The sequence below is a fragment of the Camelina sativa genome, chromosome 5, assembly GCF_030686135.1.
Source record: "Camelina sativa cultivar CO46 ecotype springtype chromosome 5, ASM3068613v1".
Classification (NCBI taxonomy): domain Eukaryota; kingdom Viridiplantae; phylum Streptophyta; class Magnoliopsida; order Brassicales; family Brassicaceae; genus Camelina; species Camelina sativa.
Window position 1 is genome coordinate 37,968,637 of NC_141884.1, and position 18,342 is coordinate 37,986,978.

The 18,342-nt window shown below is 36.9% G+C and overlaps 3 protein-coding genes across 5 annotated transcripts; 2 read left to right on the plus strand and 1 right to left on the minus strand.

The window, feature by feature from the left end:
- Positions 1-3,161: 3,161 nt before the first annotated feature.
- Positions 3,162-6,358, plus strand: CYCD1;1 (CYCLIN D1;1). Of its 2 annotated transcripts, XM_010513798.3 has the most exons (7): positions 3,162-3,772; positions 3,919-4,005; positions 4,525-4,623; positions 4,717-4,918; positions 5,012-5,148; positions 5,248-5,442; positions 5,804-6,358. In XM_010513798.3, exons 1-7 carry the CDS (start codon positions 3,326-3,328, stop codon positions 5,822-5,824), a joined length of 1,188 nt encoding a protein of 395 aa, XP_010512100.1. In that variant the 5' UTR covers positions 3,162-3,325; the 3' UTR covers positions 5,825-6,358. The 2 variants fall into 2 exon arrangements, with proteins under 2 accessions (XP_010512100.1, XP_010512099.2); XM_010513797.3 differs by lacking the exon at positions 5,804-6,358 and having other exon boundaries at positions 3,339-3,772; positions 5,248-5,519.
- A 3,263-nt stretch (positions 6,359-9,621) lies between these two features.
- Positions 9,622-11,672, minus strand: LOC104788113 (uncharacterized). Of its 2 annotated transcripts, XM_010513800.3 has the most exons (5): positions 11,403-11,672; positions 11,144-11,306; positions 10,989-11,057; positions 10,024-10,147; positions 9,622-9,949 (listed from the first exon to the last, which is right to left on the minus strand). In XM_010513800.3, the coding sequence occupies exons 1-5, from the start codon at positions 11,557-11,559 to the stop codon at positions 9,905-9,907; spliced, it is 558 nt and encodes a 185-aa protein (XP_010512102.1). In that variant the 5' UTR covers positions 11,560-11,672; the 3' UTR covers positions 9,622-9,904. The 2 variants fall into 2 exon arrangements, with proteins under 2 accessions (XP_010512102.1, XP_010512101.1); XM_010513799.3 differs by having other exon boundaries at positions 11,144-11,631.
- A 1,299-nt stretch (positions 11,673-12,971) lies between these two features.
- On the plus strand, positions 12,972-16,467 carry LOC147944882 (uncharacterized). Its single transcript, XM_087512756.1, has 3 exons — positions 12,972-13,022; positions 13,760-14,465; positions 15,851-16,467. Exons 1-3 carry the CDS (start codon positions 12,972-12,974, stop codon positions 16,465-16,467), a joined length of 1,374 nt encoding a protein of 457 aa, XP_087368882.1.
- The last annotated feature ends 1,875 nt before the right edge of the window (positions 16,468-18,342 follow it).

The following is an 18,342-nucleotide window of genomic DNA, read 5'->3' on the forward strand; positions in this document are numbered from 1 at the left end:
TTATTTGAATATTAAAATTTGTAATATCGTTGTTATATTATTATTCGGGTTCAAATCCGCATGTTACTAATAATTATTTCTCACATATCATAAACACATAAAAAAATAACACCAATGAAGTTAATTGTTGACTTGTAAACAGAATTTACGAGAGATGATGACATGTGACTGAATTTGATCGGAGCCTATATTCCACTAAACTCAAGAAAGATAGAGGTTATTAAAACAGAAGAAGAATAATAAAAAATAGGATCGAGACTAATAGAAATATAGAGAAATCGAGGTATGGCGGAGTCATAATCGGCCAACGCCGACCAAAGTCCAAAGATAAAAGATGAAAAAGGGTCCTTTGAGCATCTCTTGTGTGCAGTGCAAATCTCGATGGCAACTCGTACCAGATTGTTAAGATTTAGATAAGCTTGGTGTATTAATAATACGGTATTATATACTAATTAAGAGAAATATTTTGTAATTAAGGTTTTTGTTTTTGGGATTTTGCTGAACTATATTACTCTAATTATAAGAGGTTTGAATAAGTTCGAGTAGTGATACTATAGAGATGGTGAAAACTGAGCTATAAATTAGAAGATGTGACAGTCAAAACTCAAAACCGTAATTTAGCTTTTTATATTGGACGTCACTTTGTTATGGCTATGGCTATATATATGCTATCTTCGACAATCTGGAATGGATTTTTTTTTCTTTTTCTTTAAATAAGAAAACTCTATAATCGAAATTAGTTTTATTCCAACTCACCTCTATTCTTATTTTAAAAATATAAATTGTTATTATTTTCTCTATATATAGAAAAATATAACAATCTCTATTTTACAAATAAAAGTAGAAATATACTGGAGCAAATTTACCTCTAAAATAAAAATTGTTATATTTGTCTCTATATATAAAGGCAAATATAGAGATAGTTGGAAATGCTATCAGTGTCATGCAAAATAACGTATCTTTAGCGATCGACAAAATTAAAACTTCTAAGCATTTTGGACATGTAATACTTAAATATTTTCTTACAGCAAAGTAAACTCTTAACTTTATGCAGTATAAAATTTATAAAGATATTGTATATACTGAAGACTTCAATCTTAACAAACACAATAAAATTACTTGAACGAAGAAGAATAAAGTGGACACCAGAAATACATATGTTTAGTTACTGTATGTACAGTGTTTGTGAAAAACATCACTATACATCACTCATTTTGCTAGTGTGTTGATATATGTGAAAAGTTTAAAATTCATGTTGTTATGTAATAAATCGGAGTCTGGAACTCAGATAAATTATCGATCAATGATCAGTGTAAGAATATATTGTATAGGCCTCATTATCATTGCATTGAAATTGGTAGCTTCAATGATCTGAGTTCACCTATTTTCCAATGTATGATCATTCATTTTCTTTTCTTTTTTTCTTTTTTTGTTTGTTAAAGATTTTATTTTCATGTTTTTCTCTAAAAGGTGTGTGTGAATTTCAGAAATGTTCCCCAAATTTTAATTAAAATGTGGCACCGAAAAAGAAAAAAAAAATCAAACATATACAGTTGAGAATGACTCAACCCACTAGTTAAACTAACTATTCATTATATTTCTAGTAACTCAACATGGACTCATGGTCATCAATTCATCATTGTATATAACAAAAGAAATATATATACATTGTTCTGGTTTCATATGTCAATCAATACGGTCCGAGTTGACTACGCTACAGGAAGAAGAAAAAAACATTTCTTAACAAGTATCAATTAATGTGACGATGATATGTAGTAGTATATATAAAGATCATGTCTAGTGATATCACGTACCATATACTTAGATCTGAATAACCACTCAACAACGACCTTTGACTATAAGGTGACTATAAGGCAAATAGCTCCCCATGAATCGTCTTATTAACAAAAAAATGACGAACCCTACCACGAGAATGTAATGTCAGTCTGATAAATTGTTGTAGGTTGGGAGGTGCATATTTTCCCTCCTTTCAAATTTAAATTTTCTTGGCTTCATTAATGGGTAATATAAATAAACATATACTGCATGATAAAAATGTTACATGTAATGTAAGTATGTAACTGTAAATGTGAATGCAAATATAAAATGTTAGTTTTGTAAGTAGAAACGAGTTGGTCTACCTAAATAATGAAGATGGTTTCTGCCGAAGATATTAATAAGCATCTTCTTCTTTTTTTTGTTCCACAATTAAAAAGTACCCCCATTGGTTGGATATATATACATTGCAACTATCATTTGTTTCTACTTAAATATCTCGAGATGGAACTATAATCATCATGACAAACCGAGATCTTATCCCAAATTTTGTCTATAATCTAAATACAAAGCGCAAAACAAATATTAAGAGTATGAACACGTGTATAATTATAAGAAAGTAACTACGGCAGTGATTAAAAACGGGCCAATGATTTAACACTTTTATGGCATAATTGATAATTCAACCATTAAGGGACCAAAAATACTTTACTAACTCTATATATATATGACATATTGATACGAAAAGGAACGTGAAGAAATCTAATGTTGTACGAAAATGACTTCCACTACTCTTTCCCACACGCTCCACACCACTGTTTCTCTTAATCTAATCTACCAATCTTAATCAAACTTCTGATTTAGAAATCAAAGATAATTTAGATAAAACCAATCTTTACATACTTGACCGGAGAGATTTCACTCCCCAGTCCCCAGTGGCTGTCGACGCCTCCGATGGGTTTCGACTCTTCTTCCCTTTGTCGTATGGTTAATTCAAGAACATAGTCATGTTTTTCACTAAAATCTCTGAAATACGTGAAAATGTTTCTCCTTAACCGACCAACAAAATGGTCCAAACTAACAAACCCACGGTTTCATTACTCAGGCCCATTAAGCTAATCACTAATTAATACTAATACACTCCAACGTCACCTTTATTATTTCAAAAAAAACAAAATACTAAAGCCCTCCCCCTTCTCTCTTCACGAGTAATAATGCAAACAAAACGTACAATTTTATCTGTACACTCACTCATGCAACGTCTTAACCTGCCACGTATTACGTAATACCTACTGCTTATTTCTAACCTACGCGTTTTGCTTTAGCGCATGTTAGTCACAAACACAAACAACTCAAAACCCAAATGAACGAACCATCCCCGCCCCGTCTCGATTCGTCGAACAGTCCCCGTTTCCTCGGGGCATAACGGAAACGGTAACCGTCTCTGTTTCATTTCCAACAACAAAACACTTTTATTTTTATTTTATTTAAAAAAAAAAAGAAAACACTCAGCTCTGCTTGGTGGTGTTTATTTATACATCCAAACAAAATGAATATGTTAAAAACCTTTCTTCACTCTTCTCTGCTCTCCACACACACACAAAACACAATATTTCAAAATTTCTCATTTCACACCTTTCTCTCTTCATCTTCTAGATCTCATCCTCTTTTTTTTTGTTCTCCGGTTTGGTTATGGAGAAATCAGAATGAGAAGCCATCACCGTCTTCTCTGGACGATTGTGTACTCATGTCTGTTTCCTTCTATAAAGACTCTAACGATATGGATTTGTTATGCGGAGAAGATTCCGGTGTGTTTTCAGGCGAATCGACGGTTGATTCCTCGTCTTCCGAAGCTGATTCGTGGCCGGATGATTCCATCGCTTGTTTTATAGAAGACGAGCGTCACTTTGTTCCAGGACATGATTATCTCTCTAGGTTCCAATCTCGATCTCTCGATGCTTCCGCTAGAGAAGACTCCGTCGCTTGGATTCTCAAGGCGAGACAGAACCTTTTTACACTTTTTTTTCTTTTTCTTTTTTTTTAAAACGTTTTCGTTATCCTTATCGCGAATAACGGTGCCGATCGAGTCGTTTACATGCAGAGGTGGTTTTATCTGACTGTGTGTCTGCTGTTTGGTTACAGGTACAAGCGTATTATAAGTTTCAGCCTTTAACGGCGTACCTCGCCGTTAACTACATGGACCGGTTTTTATACGCTCGTCGATTACCGGTAAGTTTTATTTCTTTAAAACGTCAACGTTAAGTTAATATATGCTCTGTTTTTTATTCATATTGATATGACAAATAATAACCAAACAAAAAAAAAAAAACAAAAAACGTCATTGTTTTCACTTTTTTTTTTGGTTATGGATCAAATTTTTTATTGACTTTTTTCTTCAGAAAGAAATGAAAACGATTGGAAGATTGAAAAATTAATTAGGGAAATATTCTTTTTTTACTTAGAACACTAATTTAAACGTGAATGAGATATTTGGAATGTACGTAGTAAGTGATAAAACAGGAGCGGGGTGTTTTTTTTTTTTCTTTTTGTATTTTTTTTATATTTAACATTGACGTTTACATAATAATAGTATACTTTTGCAGTAAACTTTCCACTTCATATACAGGCTTTATTGAAAACTTTATAATCATAGTGTTAATTAAAACGCTCCTCTACTATATTATATAATATATTGAGTTCATTATGATGATTATTAGTAATCAGCTTTAATTTCTGTAAAAAAAATAGGAAACGAGTGGTTGGCCAATGCAACTTTTAGCTGTGGCATGCTTGTCTTTAGCTGCTAAGATGGAGGAAGTTCTCGTTCCTTGTCTTTTTGATTTTCAGGTAAATTCTTATATATATTTTTGTTTTCTTTAATACTCTGAAATTTTGCTCTGTTTTTAAGGTATATTTTAATTCATATATATGTAAATGTAGGTTGCAGGAGTGAAGTATATATTTGAAGCAAAAACGATAAAGAGAATGGAACTTCTTGTTCTGAGTGTGTTAGATTGGAGACTAAGATCCGTTACACCCTTTGATTTCCTCAGCTTCTTTGCTTACAAGATCGATCCTTCAGGAACCTTTCTCGGGTTCTTTATTTCCCATGCCACTGAGATTATACTCTCCAACATCAAAGGTAACGTGACCTATATATGTTGTATGGTGACTAACATAATGTCACACATTAATTGGGTTGGTTTCTAACAAATTACAACAATGTTAAGTACAGAAGCTAGCTTTCTTGAGTACTGGCCATCGAGTATAGCCGCAGCTGCGATTCTTTGTGTAGCCAACGAGCTCCCTTCTCTATCCTCTGTTGTGAATCCCCACGAGAGCCCTGAGACTTGGTGTGACGGATTGAGCAAAGTACGTAGGGATATTGTTATATCATATTTGGATGGAATAGGGCAAGTATCAAACTTTCTAATGTGTTTTTTTTTTTTTTTTTTATATGTGACTTTGCAGGAGAAGATTGTGAGATGTTATAGGCTGATGAAAGCGATGGCGATAGAGAATGACCGGTTAAACACACCAAAAGTGATAGCAAAGCTTCGAGTGAGTGTAAGGGCATCGTCGACGTTAACAAGGCCAAGTGATGAATCCTCTTTCTCATCATCTTCTTCTCCTTGTAAAAGGAGAAAACTAAGTGGCTATACTTGGGTAGGTGATGAAAAATCAAACCTCTAATTAAAACGTGTGGGGGAGTAAAGAAAAAAAACCTAGAAAGAAAAAAAAAACCTCTTATGGTCAAGTAGAGTATATTTTTTTTTTTATAACAAGTACATAAATAATAAGGGAGTGATGGAGAGAAGATTCTAAGAAGTTAAAGTAAAAGTGTTTAATTGGGTGAGTTGAAGTAATTTTAGAGTGTTTCCATCCAAGGGGAAAGAATAAGAGTTAATGAAATAGTTTTGGTTACAACTTTTATGGAAAGGGTAAGTAAATTGGGTTTTGGGGGGTTGGTTGGTTGGTTGGTTGGTTGGATGGGAGAGACAAAGCTCATCATTAATGGCATTTGCAGATTCCCAAGAAAAGCAAATGAGTGAGTGTAGACCACACGTGTAAGAGAAGAAAAATGATCATGTGAGTGAGTGTGAGTGTGTGTGCGTGTGAGAGAGAGGGAGCATTTGCATTAGAGTCCGTCGCAGAACATGTACTGATGGATAAGACAGGGGGGAGCGTTTGCTAAAAGATTTTGAGTGGAGAGCTCTTTGTCTTAATGGATCGCAGCAGTTTATGGACCCCCTCACCTCAGCTTCAATCCTCATCAGCTAAAAAAAAAAATCAAGTTGTGAGTATATATTTGTGTTTTTTTTTTTTGGATTTTAAGATTTTTGATTCGTTTGTGTGCGACTTCACGTGCCGGAGGCGTGTGTCTCACGTGTTTGTTTTTTTTTCTCTTCAAATCTTTTATTTTTGGCGGGAAATTTTGTGGTTTTGATTTTTATACGTATGCCGTGGACTCCAAATGAGTGTTGCCACGGTGCGTTTTCGTAACGTATGCATGCGTGTAAGGTTTCACGTGTGTATGTATGTGTTTTTCTTTTAATTGGTTTCTAAAAGATTAATTTTTATATATAATTGTTTTCCATTATAACAATGGTCGTGGACAAGGTTAATAGACGTGAGAGAGGATAGATAATACGAGTGGTGAGGATCTGACTTTTGGTGTGGCCTGTGGGGGGCACAAAACATGTGAACATGTGAGTTGTGGATCGAGTATGTGTTTTATTATACGACGAACGTATAAAGACAAAAAGATAAAAATGTATTTTCATTTTAAGACCAAAGAAAAAAATAATGTTTAGTGACAAAAAAAACAGCTAGCAGTAAAAAAAAAAACACACAAAAGAAGTGGTTTCATGTCACGTAGATTTATTTCTTCCTTTGGTTTTAGTAAAAAAGAGGAACAAACAATTAATAGGAGCAGTAGAATACATGTGAGGTTGATCTGTCTTCATGTCAGAGAAAGTGGTCTCACACCACAAAACCATAACGTAGCTACACCGTTCTATCTCTCTCTCGAACCCCTCAAACATCAGCCCCTCAAAATACCCATATCTTTGACTATCCACGTATACACATGTGCGCACACGATTCTACAAGTAAAAGGGGAATAAGAAGTGAAAGAAAATAAATAAAACATTCATGAAAGTGTGTTTTATTAGTCTTATAACTAAACTAAGTTAGTTTGTTTGAGTTTGTGCCGACAGAGGTGAACCCCACGTCGAGAAAAATGTCTTCATCCACTTAATTCTAATTAATTAGTTTAACATTGTATATAACGTGACTTATTTATTTTAAATCAACGAGACAACGACATTATATGATCGTTCTCCAATGAACTAATCACGCGTCTCATATATGCTTTACACTAAATCTCATCACTTCCTTACTTATCTATGATCTATCGGGTGTTACAACGTAATCTACTTTTTATATCTTCATGACGCTCCTCTTCTCTGTTTATATATATTATTTTAGTTTACATCACTTTTCCCATTTTTCAACCATACACTGATATTGACATACACTGTTACCAGATTTTGAAACTGTTGCACTCAAATGTACGTAAGGAAATGTGTTACTTACTTGCTTTTTACTCCCGTACTTGTCATCAGTATTTACTATTAGCTTTTCCTTTTCTTTTACAAAAAAGTTGGCATGATTTATAAAAAATTCATGACACATGAATTATGAATATAAATGGTATGTTTGTTGTAAGAGCATCAATATGATATGACAACCTGAGACTGAACCAGATGGACTTATAAATAAATACGTACAAAAAAAACTATACAAAAACAGCTTTATATATAGAAGAAAGAAATAAAGAATAGAAGCTTCACTTCACCCACTACTATTTAATCTAAACATGAAGCAAAAGAAAAAGAGAGACTATGGATGGTTAGGTGATTAGCAACTGCTAATTATAAATAAATAATTAGCAGCCCACGCATTTGGACATATCAATCATCGGGATTACATCCATCATTGTTTATTAAACTTTTTAATTACTTTAATCCTCTTTCCGGTTTTGATTAGGACACTCTGGGACACAAAAGGGACGAAGCTTATATATCCAGCGTATAAAGACATTCATCTTTTAATTACTATCTTAACTAATCCTTGTCTTGTTACACTTATTTTGGTACACGCGTTTGCCATTAATTGCGTACCTTTTAATTATCGCATGAATATCTAAATTCTAAACCCCCTTAAAATATCAAGCATACATTTTTCTTATTGAAAATGGATAATGACATCTGATGGGAATGGATAGAGACAAAAAATAATGAAATTATGTTATAGTATTTGCATTCATTATAGCTTATAGAAAAATGGATTTATCAGTATCACATTACATACACATGTAGGTGAGTATGTATTGTGTATATAGGCGCATGTAGATCATGTTGATGTGAGTAGGAATAAAATCAGAAAGACTTCGCTTTATTCTCAACTAGTGTTAAAAGGTGAAGAATCCTAGGAGTAGGTTTTTCAAAATAACTTACGTACATACATATATAAATATAACCAACCCGATCCTATTTCATATCTACCTAGTATTCCGATAATAATGTCTTCATTATACTCTACATTTATGTTAAAACGTTATATGCAACTTAATTACCTGTCCGAGTACTACTAATCATTAATCAAGTACGTAATGAGCTTTAAGCACATACAAAAGCATAGTTTTACACTTATTCTTAAAGTGAAGCAAAAGAAAAAAAGGAAATTAAGAGGGAATATATGCTAGAACATGTAGAAACAAAGTTTGCACATGGATTCTTTCTTTACCTTTAGTCTCTTTAGAGAAGAAGATACACTATATATTCATTAAAATTATCAAACTTTGGATGCTTGAAAAGTAGAAAGAAATATAAAAGTGATGAGACGATATTTTTAGAGAAGGGAATCATTAAAATAGAAAAAGAAAGAGAGAAGAAGAATACAATGGTGGCATGGCCCGACCCGTAGGGGCGTGAGAGAGTGAGTGAACTTAGTAGTTTCTCGAGGGAGCGTCTCTCATTTGTTGTTTACTTTAGAAATTTTTCGTGGGTTTGCTTTTTGTTGTTTATGGTCACAAACCAAGATTTAGTCACTGTTGCACTTTCATTTCTCTAGTGGACAACAACGACGTCTCCTCCTTACCAAAGTCCTTTGTTTCATCATCAAAACACTCTTCACCTAATCCGACCTATTCATGTTATTTCAAGGATACTCGCACACACGTGTGACTCGAACCAGAGTTAGAATATAGTTTTGATTCGTTTCGATTAATGTAAAGAGTGTATCGGGAAAAGGAGGATGAACGTGAGAGAAAGGAAATGAGCATAAAAGAAAAGCAAATAGCATTGAGCACAGTGACTGAAAGCAATAAAGTAAGATTGTAAGTTTCATTTTTTCAGATTGAAATTATTTTTTTTACAGAGATTTCAGCAAAGGGATGAGAAAGTATAAAGTTGAAAGCGAAAGGCATTTTTATTTTTCATGGGGCGAAAGCAAAAGCGGATTAGAGAGACGAAAGGTGGTTTTAGCTAAAGAAAGACAAAAAGGAATGTAACACTCTTTTAGATTTGACGTTAAAGAAGCTTGCGAATGTGACTCTGTAGGAGCCATATCAATACATTGAATCCACGTCCTAACTTAATTATTCAATCCTCTATTCACCATGTTTACTAAGACTCAATAAGGCATAGTTGTGATTGGGCTAGGATTTGTGAAAGGGTAAAAAACCATTTGTTTAAGTCCATGGACTTGGATCAACGTCTTTAAGTTCTTGATCTGCAAGATTCACTATCCTAAGTCTTAAACTAGTTCAAGCCATCCAAATTCCATCACAGCCTTCATTTCAGATGAGTTCAACAAAAGAAATGTGTGTGTTGAACTTTTTATCAGTGAGTTATTGTTTTGGTTCAGATTTGATATACAGAAGAAAACACTGACACTCTCTGTGTTCTTGTCAACATCACAATTCAAACTCAGCAACAGAAAAAAATCTCTAATCTTCTTACCGTGAAGCGAATTTACACATGGCATCAGGTCTAGGTACTTCTCGGGATAGTAGCGACTTACTTTTTTGCTGAGTTTCATTGAACAAATCCTTCAACAGCCTTCATGCGTCACCACCGAGTTGCAACTTCTTTCTCACGTGCTTCAGCTGTGACACAAAACTCTATTAATATCACATGAGAACGCATATATTACATTTATTACTTTGGTATTGACACTTACCACATTCTTTACTTGATCATTGGCAGCACGGGTTCCTCCAAAGACAGAATCAGAATCATAAGGGCTACGAACCAACACTTCTCTCATTACCAGAATGTTTTTGTTATCCCAACGCGCAGGAAGCCTGGAGAATGCAGCATCCCATAACATTCCATCAAAAAGAGTACATGTCGCAAAATCAATAGAATGAATATCAGCATATAAGCAGACATCCATTTGTCACAACCAGTTCTTAACCGCTAAATGAAGAAACCTACACAACATAAGTAGCCTAATACCATGTCACATTCATTATAAGCAAACTCACACAACGGTAGCAAAAACTACCTACTTACTTTCTTTGGAAATTATACTACATAATCACATTTTGTTATTTCAGAAGTGTCATGACAAGTAGTCCAACATAAGAAAATTCACTAGTAAAGACGTCTGACTTGATAGCTAAAACAACTGAAGCAAGGCTAAAGATAAAGTCGTCGACTCATAGTAGAACAAATATATAATCCCAGAAAAAGCTTGCATCTTCTGAAACCACAAGCAATAAAAACGCAATGCCATAACAAGAATGACAATTGACAACTCCAGTAAACATCTGAGATTAGTTCATGATTTACAGGCAGCAAGAACTTAAGCAAGACTAAAGACACGTTCGACCATAGAGCTAATATATAGTCTCAAAAAGCTTGCATCCTCTGGAAACCAAGAACAATACAAACACTAAATTGACTCCAGATTCAGAAACTAAAGAATTCAAAGTTTCTGTATATAAGAATGCATCTGATCTAGACCTCGTTGCAACCAGAAACAGAAGCAAAAGCTGCTTAACAATCAAACAGTAGCAAGAAAACTTTAACCAATCCAGGCTAAACCAAGAACTTCATCACACAAGAACTAGCCTAAAACCATAACATAGGTTCGATTGTAATCATCATCAACTCAATATAAAGAACCAAAAAGATCCTTACGTCTTAGTAATCGCGTCAAAGATCATCTGCGCCTCTGCGGTAACACCAACACCAATTCTCTCGACGTCTCTGCATAACACATTATCAAAATCAGAGCAAAATTTCGAAACAATCATAGAGATTTTTTCACAACAAAATTGCGCAACAGTTATCACCTAATGCCATTAACTTCTTTCTTTATGAGTTCATCAAGATTAGCCAAAGGCTTCTTAGCTAGCGGATCCTTAACTCTCCCCAGATTCTTCAGCTCGGTTATGTAATTCGCATTCACCATCCGTAAGGTCTTCGAATCGAGAGGTTTAGGCTTCGTTCCTTCTTGTAAATCACTAAATCCGTCAAGGAAACCGCAAAATTCCAAACAAAAGAAGAATACTACGAGATTCGAGTACTGATTTCGGAAAAAAAAAAGGATATCGAAGATGGCGAAGTTGGGAACAGAATCATATGCCAAGACGATTCCATTGAACTCGTCTCCGGTGGTCAACTTGACAGCGTATACCTTCCCCAACGCGAATTTCTCGCCTTCTCTTCCACCGTCGTCTTTAGCCACCGTAGCTTTTGCTGTTTTCATGGCGGCGAACGAACTCACTCCGGCGGTTTCTAAAATCGCGGTTTTTGAAATGTGACGGTTGAAAAATATCTTTGGCTTCACGTTAAATGGACAATAACAAACTATAACCGTAAACGGGCCTCTGCACTCAACTTTATAAGCCCATATACAACTTGCCTTGGATCATTACTATTTGACCTATTACCGGGCCTAATAGATCGAATGGCCCAATTACTTTTTCTAGCTAAAGTTAACTTTTAGACCACTTCACATTGATAGAGTTTTGTATACTAGACTACTACGGTATGTGTTTTTTCTGAATTAAATGAAAATTTCTACTATTCTCAGAAGATATTATTATATTTTGTAGAATTGAATTTTAGTTCCTTAATAAGATGGTTATGCTAAATATTGTATAAGATGAAGATGAAGTGGTCCATGTGGCATAAATTAAACTAATCATTGTTATTTTTTGTCAAAAGGGAAATGGGAAGCTGGTGAGCTACTACATCAACATCACCATTATCACCTGTCACTACTTTTTAATTTTTCAAATCTTCAGTGTCAGTCTTGAATGTTGGTTCTAAATCTTTACTAGATTGTATTGATAAAAAAATAGGGTAAAATTACTATATTTATTTAAATATATTTAACCACACTTTCGTGTTAGTGTTTAAGTCACATATTAATGTCTATAAGATGATCTTTCTTTGGCAAATAATTGTTTCACATAAAGGGTGTAGTGTTAAACTTTTTTTTTTGGTGAACGGGTGTAGTGTTAAACTTTGTAAACTTAAACTTAATTCTAAACTTTGTAAAAATCGATGATATATTTGTTTGTAAGGTTTTAGTTATTTTCCAAACTTTTTTGTTTTTATTTTTGTTTTGGATAATCATGGGTCGGGTTAAAACCTAAAAAATCTATGATAATTTCGTTATTTAAAACAATAATATTAGATAATTATGTTTGAAATCGATGTTAAACAAAATTAAACCCTATTCCTCCAATTCCATTCCATGATGATTTATTCAATTATTAAAATGGTTTTATTTTCTAATCTTAAGACCGACAATGTTTTTTTTTTTCTAGAGTTTATTACACAAAGATGACTGGTTTGGCTAACAATTATAAATGGTCGCAAAGAGGAGGGCACATGGAAGAATGGGATGGACCGAGGTTAACGGGGATGAAGACAACAAGTCGAACCACTCATTGCAAGCCTCTCCTAGAGCACATCTTTGATCACATGTTTTTTGAGTCGTCCATCTTGCACATGGGTTTTCACATTATAATGTTTGTTTCCACTCCATATATTATCATTTAACAGCTATTAATTATGATGTGGTGGACAATTATTATCTTACAAAGTCTTGGTTTACGGATTTAAATTTCAAGAAGAGTATTGACCGTGATCATCTTCGTCCGTACAACTATGGTGAGACCGTTCGTACAACTATACGATAAGGCCGAGTCATCTATGAGTGTAGTGAGGAGGCCTGGTCGTATTAGGCCCATGAGAAGGTTCGAGATTCTCCTTGTAGTCGTTAGAGAAGAAGAAAGAGAGGAGTGACGGGTTTTGCTTCTCTTAAGGAAACAAGGAAGGGTCGCTTTCACTCTTGGGAATAATCTTCCCTCTCTCCTTGTTCCTATCACTTATGCGATCGGCTGTAAAGGGTGTAGCCCTAGTTTTCCCTTTAATATAAATAGGTCTTATGTTAACCTTTGTAAAGACATATTTTTGGAATCTCAATACACATTATTCTCTTTGCCGATTTCTCTCAGTTTTATCTCTTCCGCCTCAAACCAACATGGTATCAGAGCATGTTTTTCGATCTATGATTCTCTAAACCTACTCTTGTTTTTCTTTATACTCTCATTTCTTCAATCTTACTCTCGATTCTCGTTATACTCTTGTTCTATACTCGCTACTCGATATTCTCAGTTCTTTTTCTCTCTCTATCGCAAATCTTGCTCATGGACACTACCAAACCTATTGTTCTTCCGGTGGTCTTAAAAGGGGCCAACTATTTGTTGTGGAAAAGAACCACAAAGACCGCGCTGAGTGGCTGGGGACTATGGATCCACGTTGAGACAGACCAACTCCCCAAGAAAGCCACCAAGGACGACGGTAAAGAAGGAAAAGAAGAAGACAAGGAGGCTGAACTCGAGAAGGAAGTCAAATAGTTCCAAGAATATCAGACCGTGCTTGCCATTCTTCAGAATTCGCCTGATGCACCAATCCTTGAGGCATACTCATATTGTAAGACGGCCAAGGAGTTGTGGGAGACACTTGCGAATGTGTACGGAAATGTGACCAACTTGACCTGTGTGTTTGAAGTCAAGGCCATCAACTGTCTTCACCAAGAAGACTTGGAGTTCACAAAGCACTTCGGCAAGTTTAGGTCTCTTTGGGCCGAACTAGAAATGCTTCGACCAAACACAATCGATCCGGCCATTCTCAACGAAAGAAAGGAACAAGACAAGGTCTTTGGCCTTCTTCTCACTCTGAATCCGGCGTTCGACAACCTTATCAAGCATATCCTCTGTGGTGATAAGCTCCCTACCCTTGAGGATGTGTGTTCTCAAGTTCAAAAAGAGCAAGGGTCGCTAGGCTTGTTTAGCGGTAAGGAGGACTTGGCTACAGCCAATAAGGGGGTGTACAAGCATGAGGACCGGAAAACGATGGTATGCGACCATTGCAAGAAGAGGGGCCACCTGAAAGACAAGTGTTGGATTCTTCACCCACACCTCAAGCCGGCGAAGTTCAAGGCCAATCTCTCGCAAGAAAGATCGAGCAGTCAAGGCACCGGAGCAGCGAACCAAGGAGGCGCAACAGCCACGGTCATGGCGGCTTCTCTTGGAGACCTGGTGAGAAAGTCAGACCTGGAGGCTCTCATAAAATCCATTGCTGCACTAAAGGACTCCGGTACCACCTTCTTTGCTTCAAAACCTAGTACTTCTCTTTTAGTTGACTCGGGTGCTTCTCACTACGTGATTAGCAACCCTAGTCTTATACACAACATAAAACTGGCTCTAGGTAATGTGATTATTGTTAATGGAGACCGAGTACAGGTTAAAGGAATAGGAGAACTAAAACTGTTTGATAAAAGTTCTAAACCTTTCTTTATGCCCTCATTTACTTCTAATCTCTTATCGGTAAAGAAAGCTACTACAGACTTAAATTGTTATGCTATTTTTGGGCCTAATAGTGTACATTTTTAGGATATTGAGAGTGGAAATGTTCTTGGAGAAGGAGATGCTAGAGGAGATCTCTATGTCCTAGAGAAAGCTTCAAGTCCCTCTAAATCATTTTCTTTTATTTCAAGTCTTAATAGTAGTTTAAGTGATGTGTGGCATGCTAGATTAGGTCATCCTCACTCTCTTGCATTTGAATTAATGTTGCCTAATGTCTCTTTTGATAACTCTACTTGTGAGTCTTGTATTCTTGGTAAACATTGTAAGTCTATTTTCCCTAAATCAAGTACTATTTATGAACATTGCTTTGATTTAGTACATTCTGATGTGTGGACATCTCCTTGCCTATCTAGGGACAATAACAAGTATTTTGTGACCTTTATTGATGAAAAGTCTAAATATACTTGGCTCACCTTGTTACCTTCTAAAGATAGAGTCTATGATGCCTTTGTAAATTTTCAGAATTATGTAACTAATCAATTTAATGCTAAAATAAAGGTACTAAGATTGGATAATGGAGGTGAATATACAAGCCACAAACTTAAAGAGCACCTAGCTAAGCATGGCATCCTTCAGTAGACCAGTTGTCCATACACGCCTCAACAAAATGGAGTGGCCGAGAGGAAAAATCGACATTTAAGGGAGGTGGCTCGATCAATGATGTTTCATTCGAATGTCACTAAGAGGTTTTGGAGAGATGCGGTCATGACGGCGTGTTATTTGATCAATCGGACACCAACAAAAGTCTTAAATGACATATCACCCTATGAGGTACTAAACAAAGTTAAACCTTCTCTTGATCACTTACGCGTGTTTGGGTGTGTTTGTTTTGTTTTAGTACCTGGAGAACAAAGGAATAAACTTGAGGCCAAGAGCACTAGGAGTATGTTCATAGGCTACTCAACAAGTTAAAAGGAGTACAAGTGTTACGATCCAATCACCGACCGCACACTAATCTCTAGAGAAGTGAAGTTTCTTGAACAACAAGGTTATTACGACAAGAAGGACTGGGAAGGTTTAAAAGACTTATCTCAGCCCAACTCTGACCGGGCAGCCAACATGCGGTTCCTTCTTGACCATCTGGGCATCACCAAACCAACACCACTTGGCGAGCAGGACACCACCTGTGTCAACCCATTACCATCATCATCAAGTCAACCAGAAGATGGCAGGCTGAAAGTTCACCATCGTACCAAGTTCCTGAACCCATAGTACCGTCAACAACGGCAGCTCCTACCGGACCAGCTCATATCGAACCAACCTTGGCACAAGATGACTTGACAAGCAGTGAAGATAGGGAAGACCTTCCTGACCAACCAGACCAGCTTGCTACTCAGCCATTACCTAGGCGAAGTAACCGAATTCGATCTCATCCATCTACATGGAAAGAGAAGAGGGTATATTACAACAACCAGGCTGTGGCCCACCCTATCCAGGCCGTATGTTCACTTGACCTTATTTCCTTGGACCATGCTGCTTTCCTCGGTAAGCTTGATGAGCATTTTGTACCTCAAACCTACAAGGAGGCCAAACAACATAAGGAATGGCTTGATGCGGTGGACGATGAAACTAAGGCCATGATCCGGAACCGGACTTGGGACGAGGCGGATCTCCCTAAGGGTAAGAAGGCTGTCAGTTCCAAGTGGGTTTTCACTATCAAGTACCTTAGTACTGGCGAGGTGGAGCGCTACAAATCCCGCCTAATGGCACGAGGCTTTACTCAAATCTATTGACTGGATTACACAATACCTTTGCTCCAGTCGCCAAACTCCATACAGTCCGGGTAGTCTTGTCCTTGGCCACTAACCTCTATTGGGATCTATGTTAAATGGACGTCAAGAGTGCCTTTCTTCAGGGGGAGCTGACCGAGGAAGTTTACATGCATCCTCCACCGGGTTTAGAGGCCATCGTTGCTCCGGGTAAAGTTCTTCGACTCCATAAGGCGATCTACGGTCTCAAGCAATCTCCGCGGGCGTGGTACCACAAGCTCAGTTCTACACTTCGTACAAATGGTTTCAAACGATCTAAGGCTGATCACACTCTTTTCACCCTCCGCACGAACGGTGGCCGGGTAGTAGTTCTCATCTATGTCAACGACATAATTATCACCGGTGATGATAAGGATGGTATTTGTGCCACTAAGGCTCTTCTCCACTCTACTTTTGATATTAAAGATTTAGGAGAACTTAAATACTTCCTTGGGATAGAAATCTCTCGCTCTCCGGAGGGATTGTTTCTTACTCAAAGGAAGTATACACTTGACCTCTTACATGAGACAGGTAAGATGGGAGCCAAACCGGTGTCGACACCACTCGAGGAAGGTTACCAGGTCAAGCGAAAGGGGGAGAAGCCAATACCCGGTGCTCCGGTTAACAAGTTACAAGAGCCATATGACGATGTGGGACGCTACCGTAGGCTGGTGGGTAAGCTTATCTATCTCACGATCACAAGGCCGGATATATGCTATGCGGTGAACCAAGTCAGTCAACATATGAAAGCCCTTCGACTGGCAAACGCTAGAGAGGATTCTTTGTTATCTCAAGAGTAGTCCGGGCCGAGGCATTTGGATGGGCAAGAACAATAATACTGAACTTGTCGGATACTGTGACGCGGACTACGCTGGTGACACAATGGATAAGAGGTCCACGACAGGGTATTGTACATTTGTTGGAGGGAATCTAGTAACCTGGAAGTCGAAGAAACAGAAAGTCGTATCTTGTTCAAGTGCCTAGTCGGAGTATAGGGCTATGAAGAAGTTAACAACCGAGGTCACATGGCTCAAAGCCCTTCTCAAGGATCTTGGAGTGGAGTCTGACCAACCAATCACTATGCATTGTGACAATGAGGCAGCGATACACATAGCAACAAACTCGGTCGTCTATGAAAGGACTAAGCACATTGAGGTGGATTGTCACAAAGTGCGAGAGAAGATTGAAGAAGGTGTAGTCTTCCCATGCCACACTCCGAGTAAAGACCAGTTGGCGGACATCTTTACCAAGACTATTAGTCCTCAAGTTTGTGAATATATCTACAGCAAGCTTGGACTAGTAGATCCCACACATCCTTGATAAACTTCTCTAACCTGTGGAGATCACACTCTTTTTCCCTTAACATAGTTTTGTCCCATGTGGTTTTCTATGTTAAGGTTTTTAATGAGGTGATCTTTCACGGGTTCCAAGCTTAGTCGTTTCACTTGGCTAAGCTTGAGGGGGAGTATTGACCGTGATCATCTTCGTCCGTACAACTATGATGAGGCTGTCCGTACAACTATGCAATAAGGCCGAGTCATCTATGAGTGTATGGAATAGTGAGGAGGCCTGGTCGTATTAGGCCCATGAGAAGGTTCGAGATTCTCCTTGTAGCCGTTAGAGAAGAAGAAAGAGAGGAGTCACGGGTTTTGCTTCTCTTAAGGAAACAAGGAAGGGTCGCTTTCACTCTTGGGAATAGCCTTTCCTATCTCCTTGTCCCTATCACTTATGCGATCGGCTGTAAAGGGTGTAGCCCTAGTTTTTCCTTTAATATAAATAGGTTTATGTTAACCTTTGTAAAAACATACTTTTGGAATCTTAATACACATTATTCTCTTTGCCGATTTCTCTCAGTTTTAT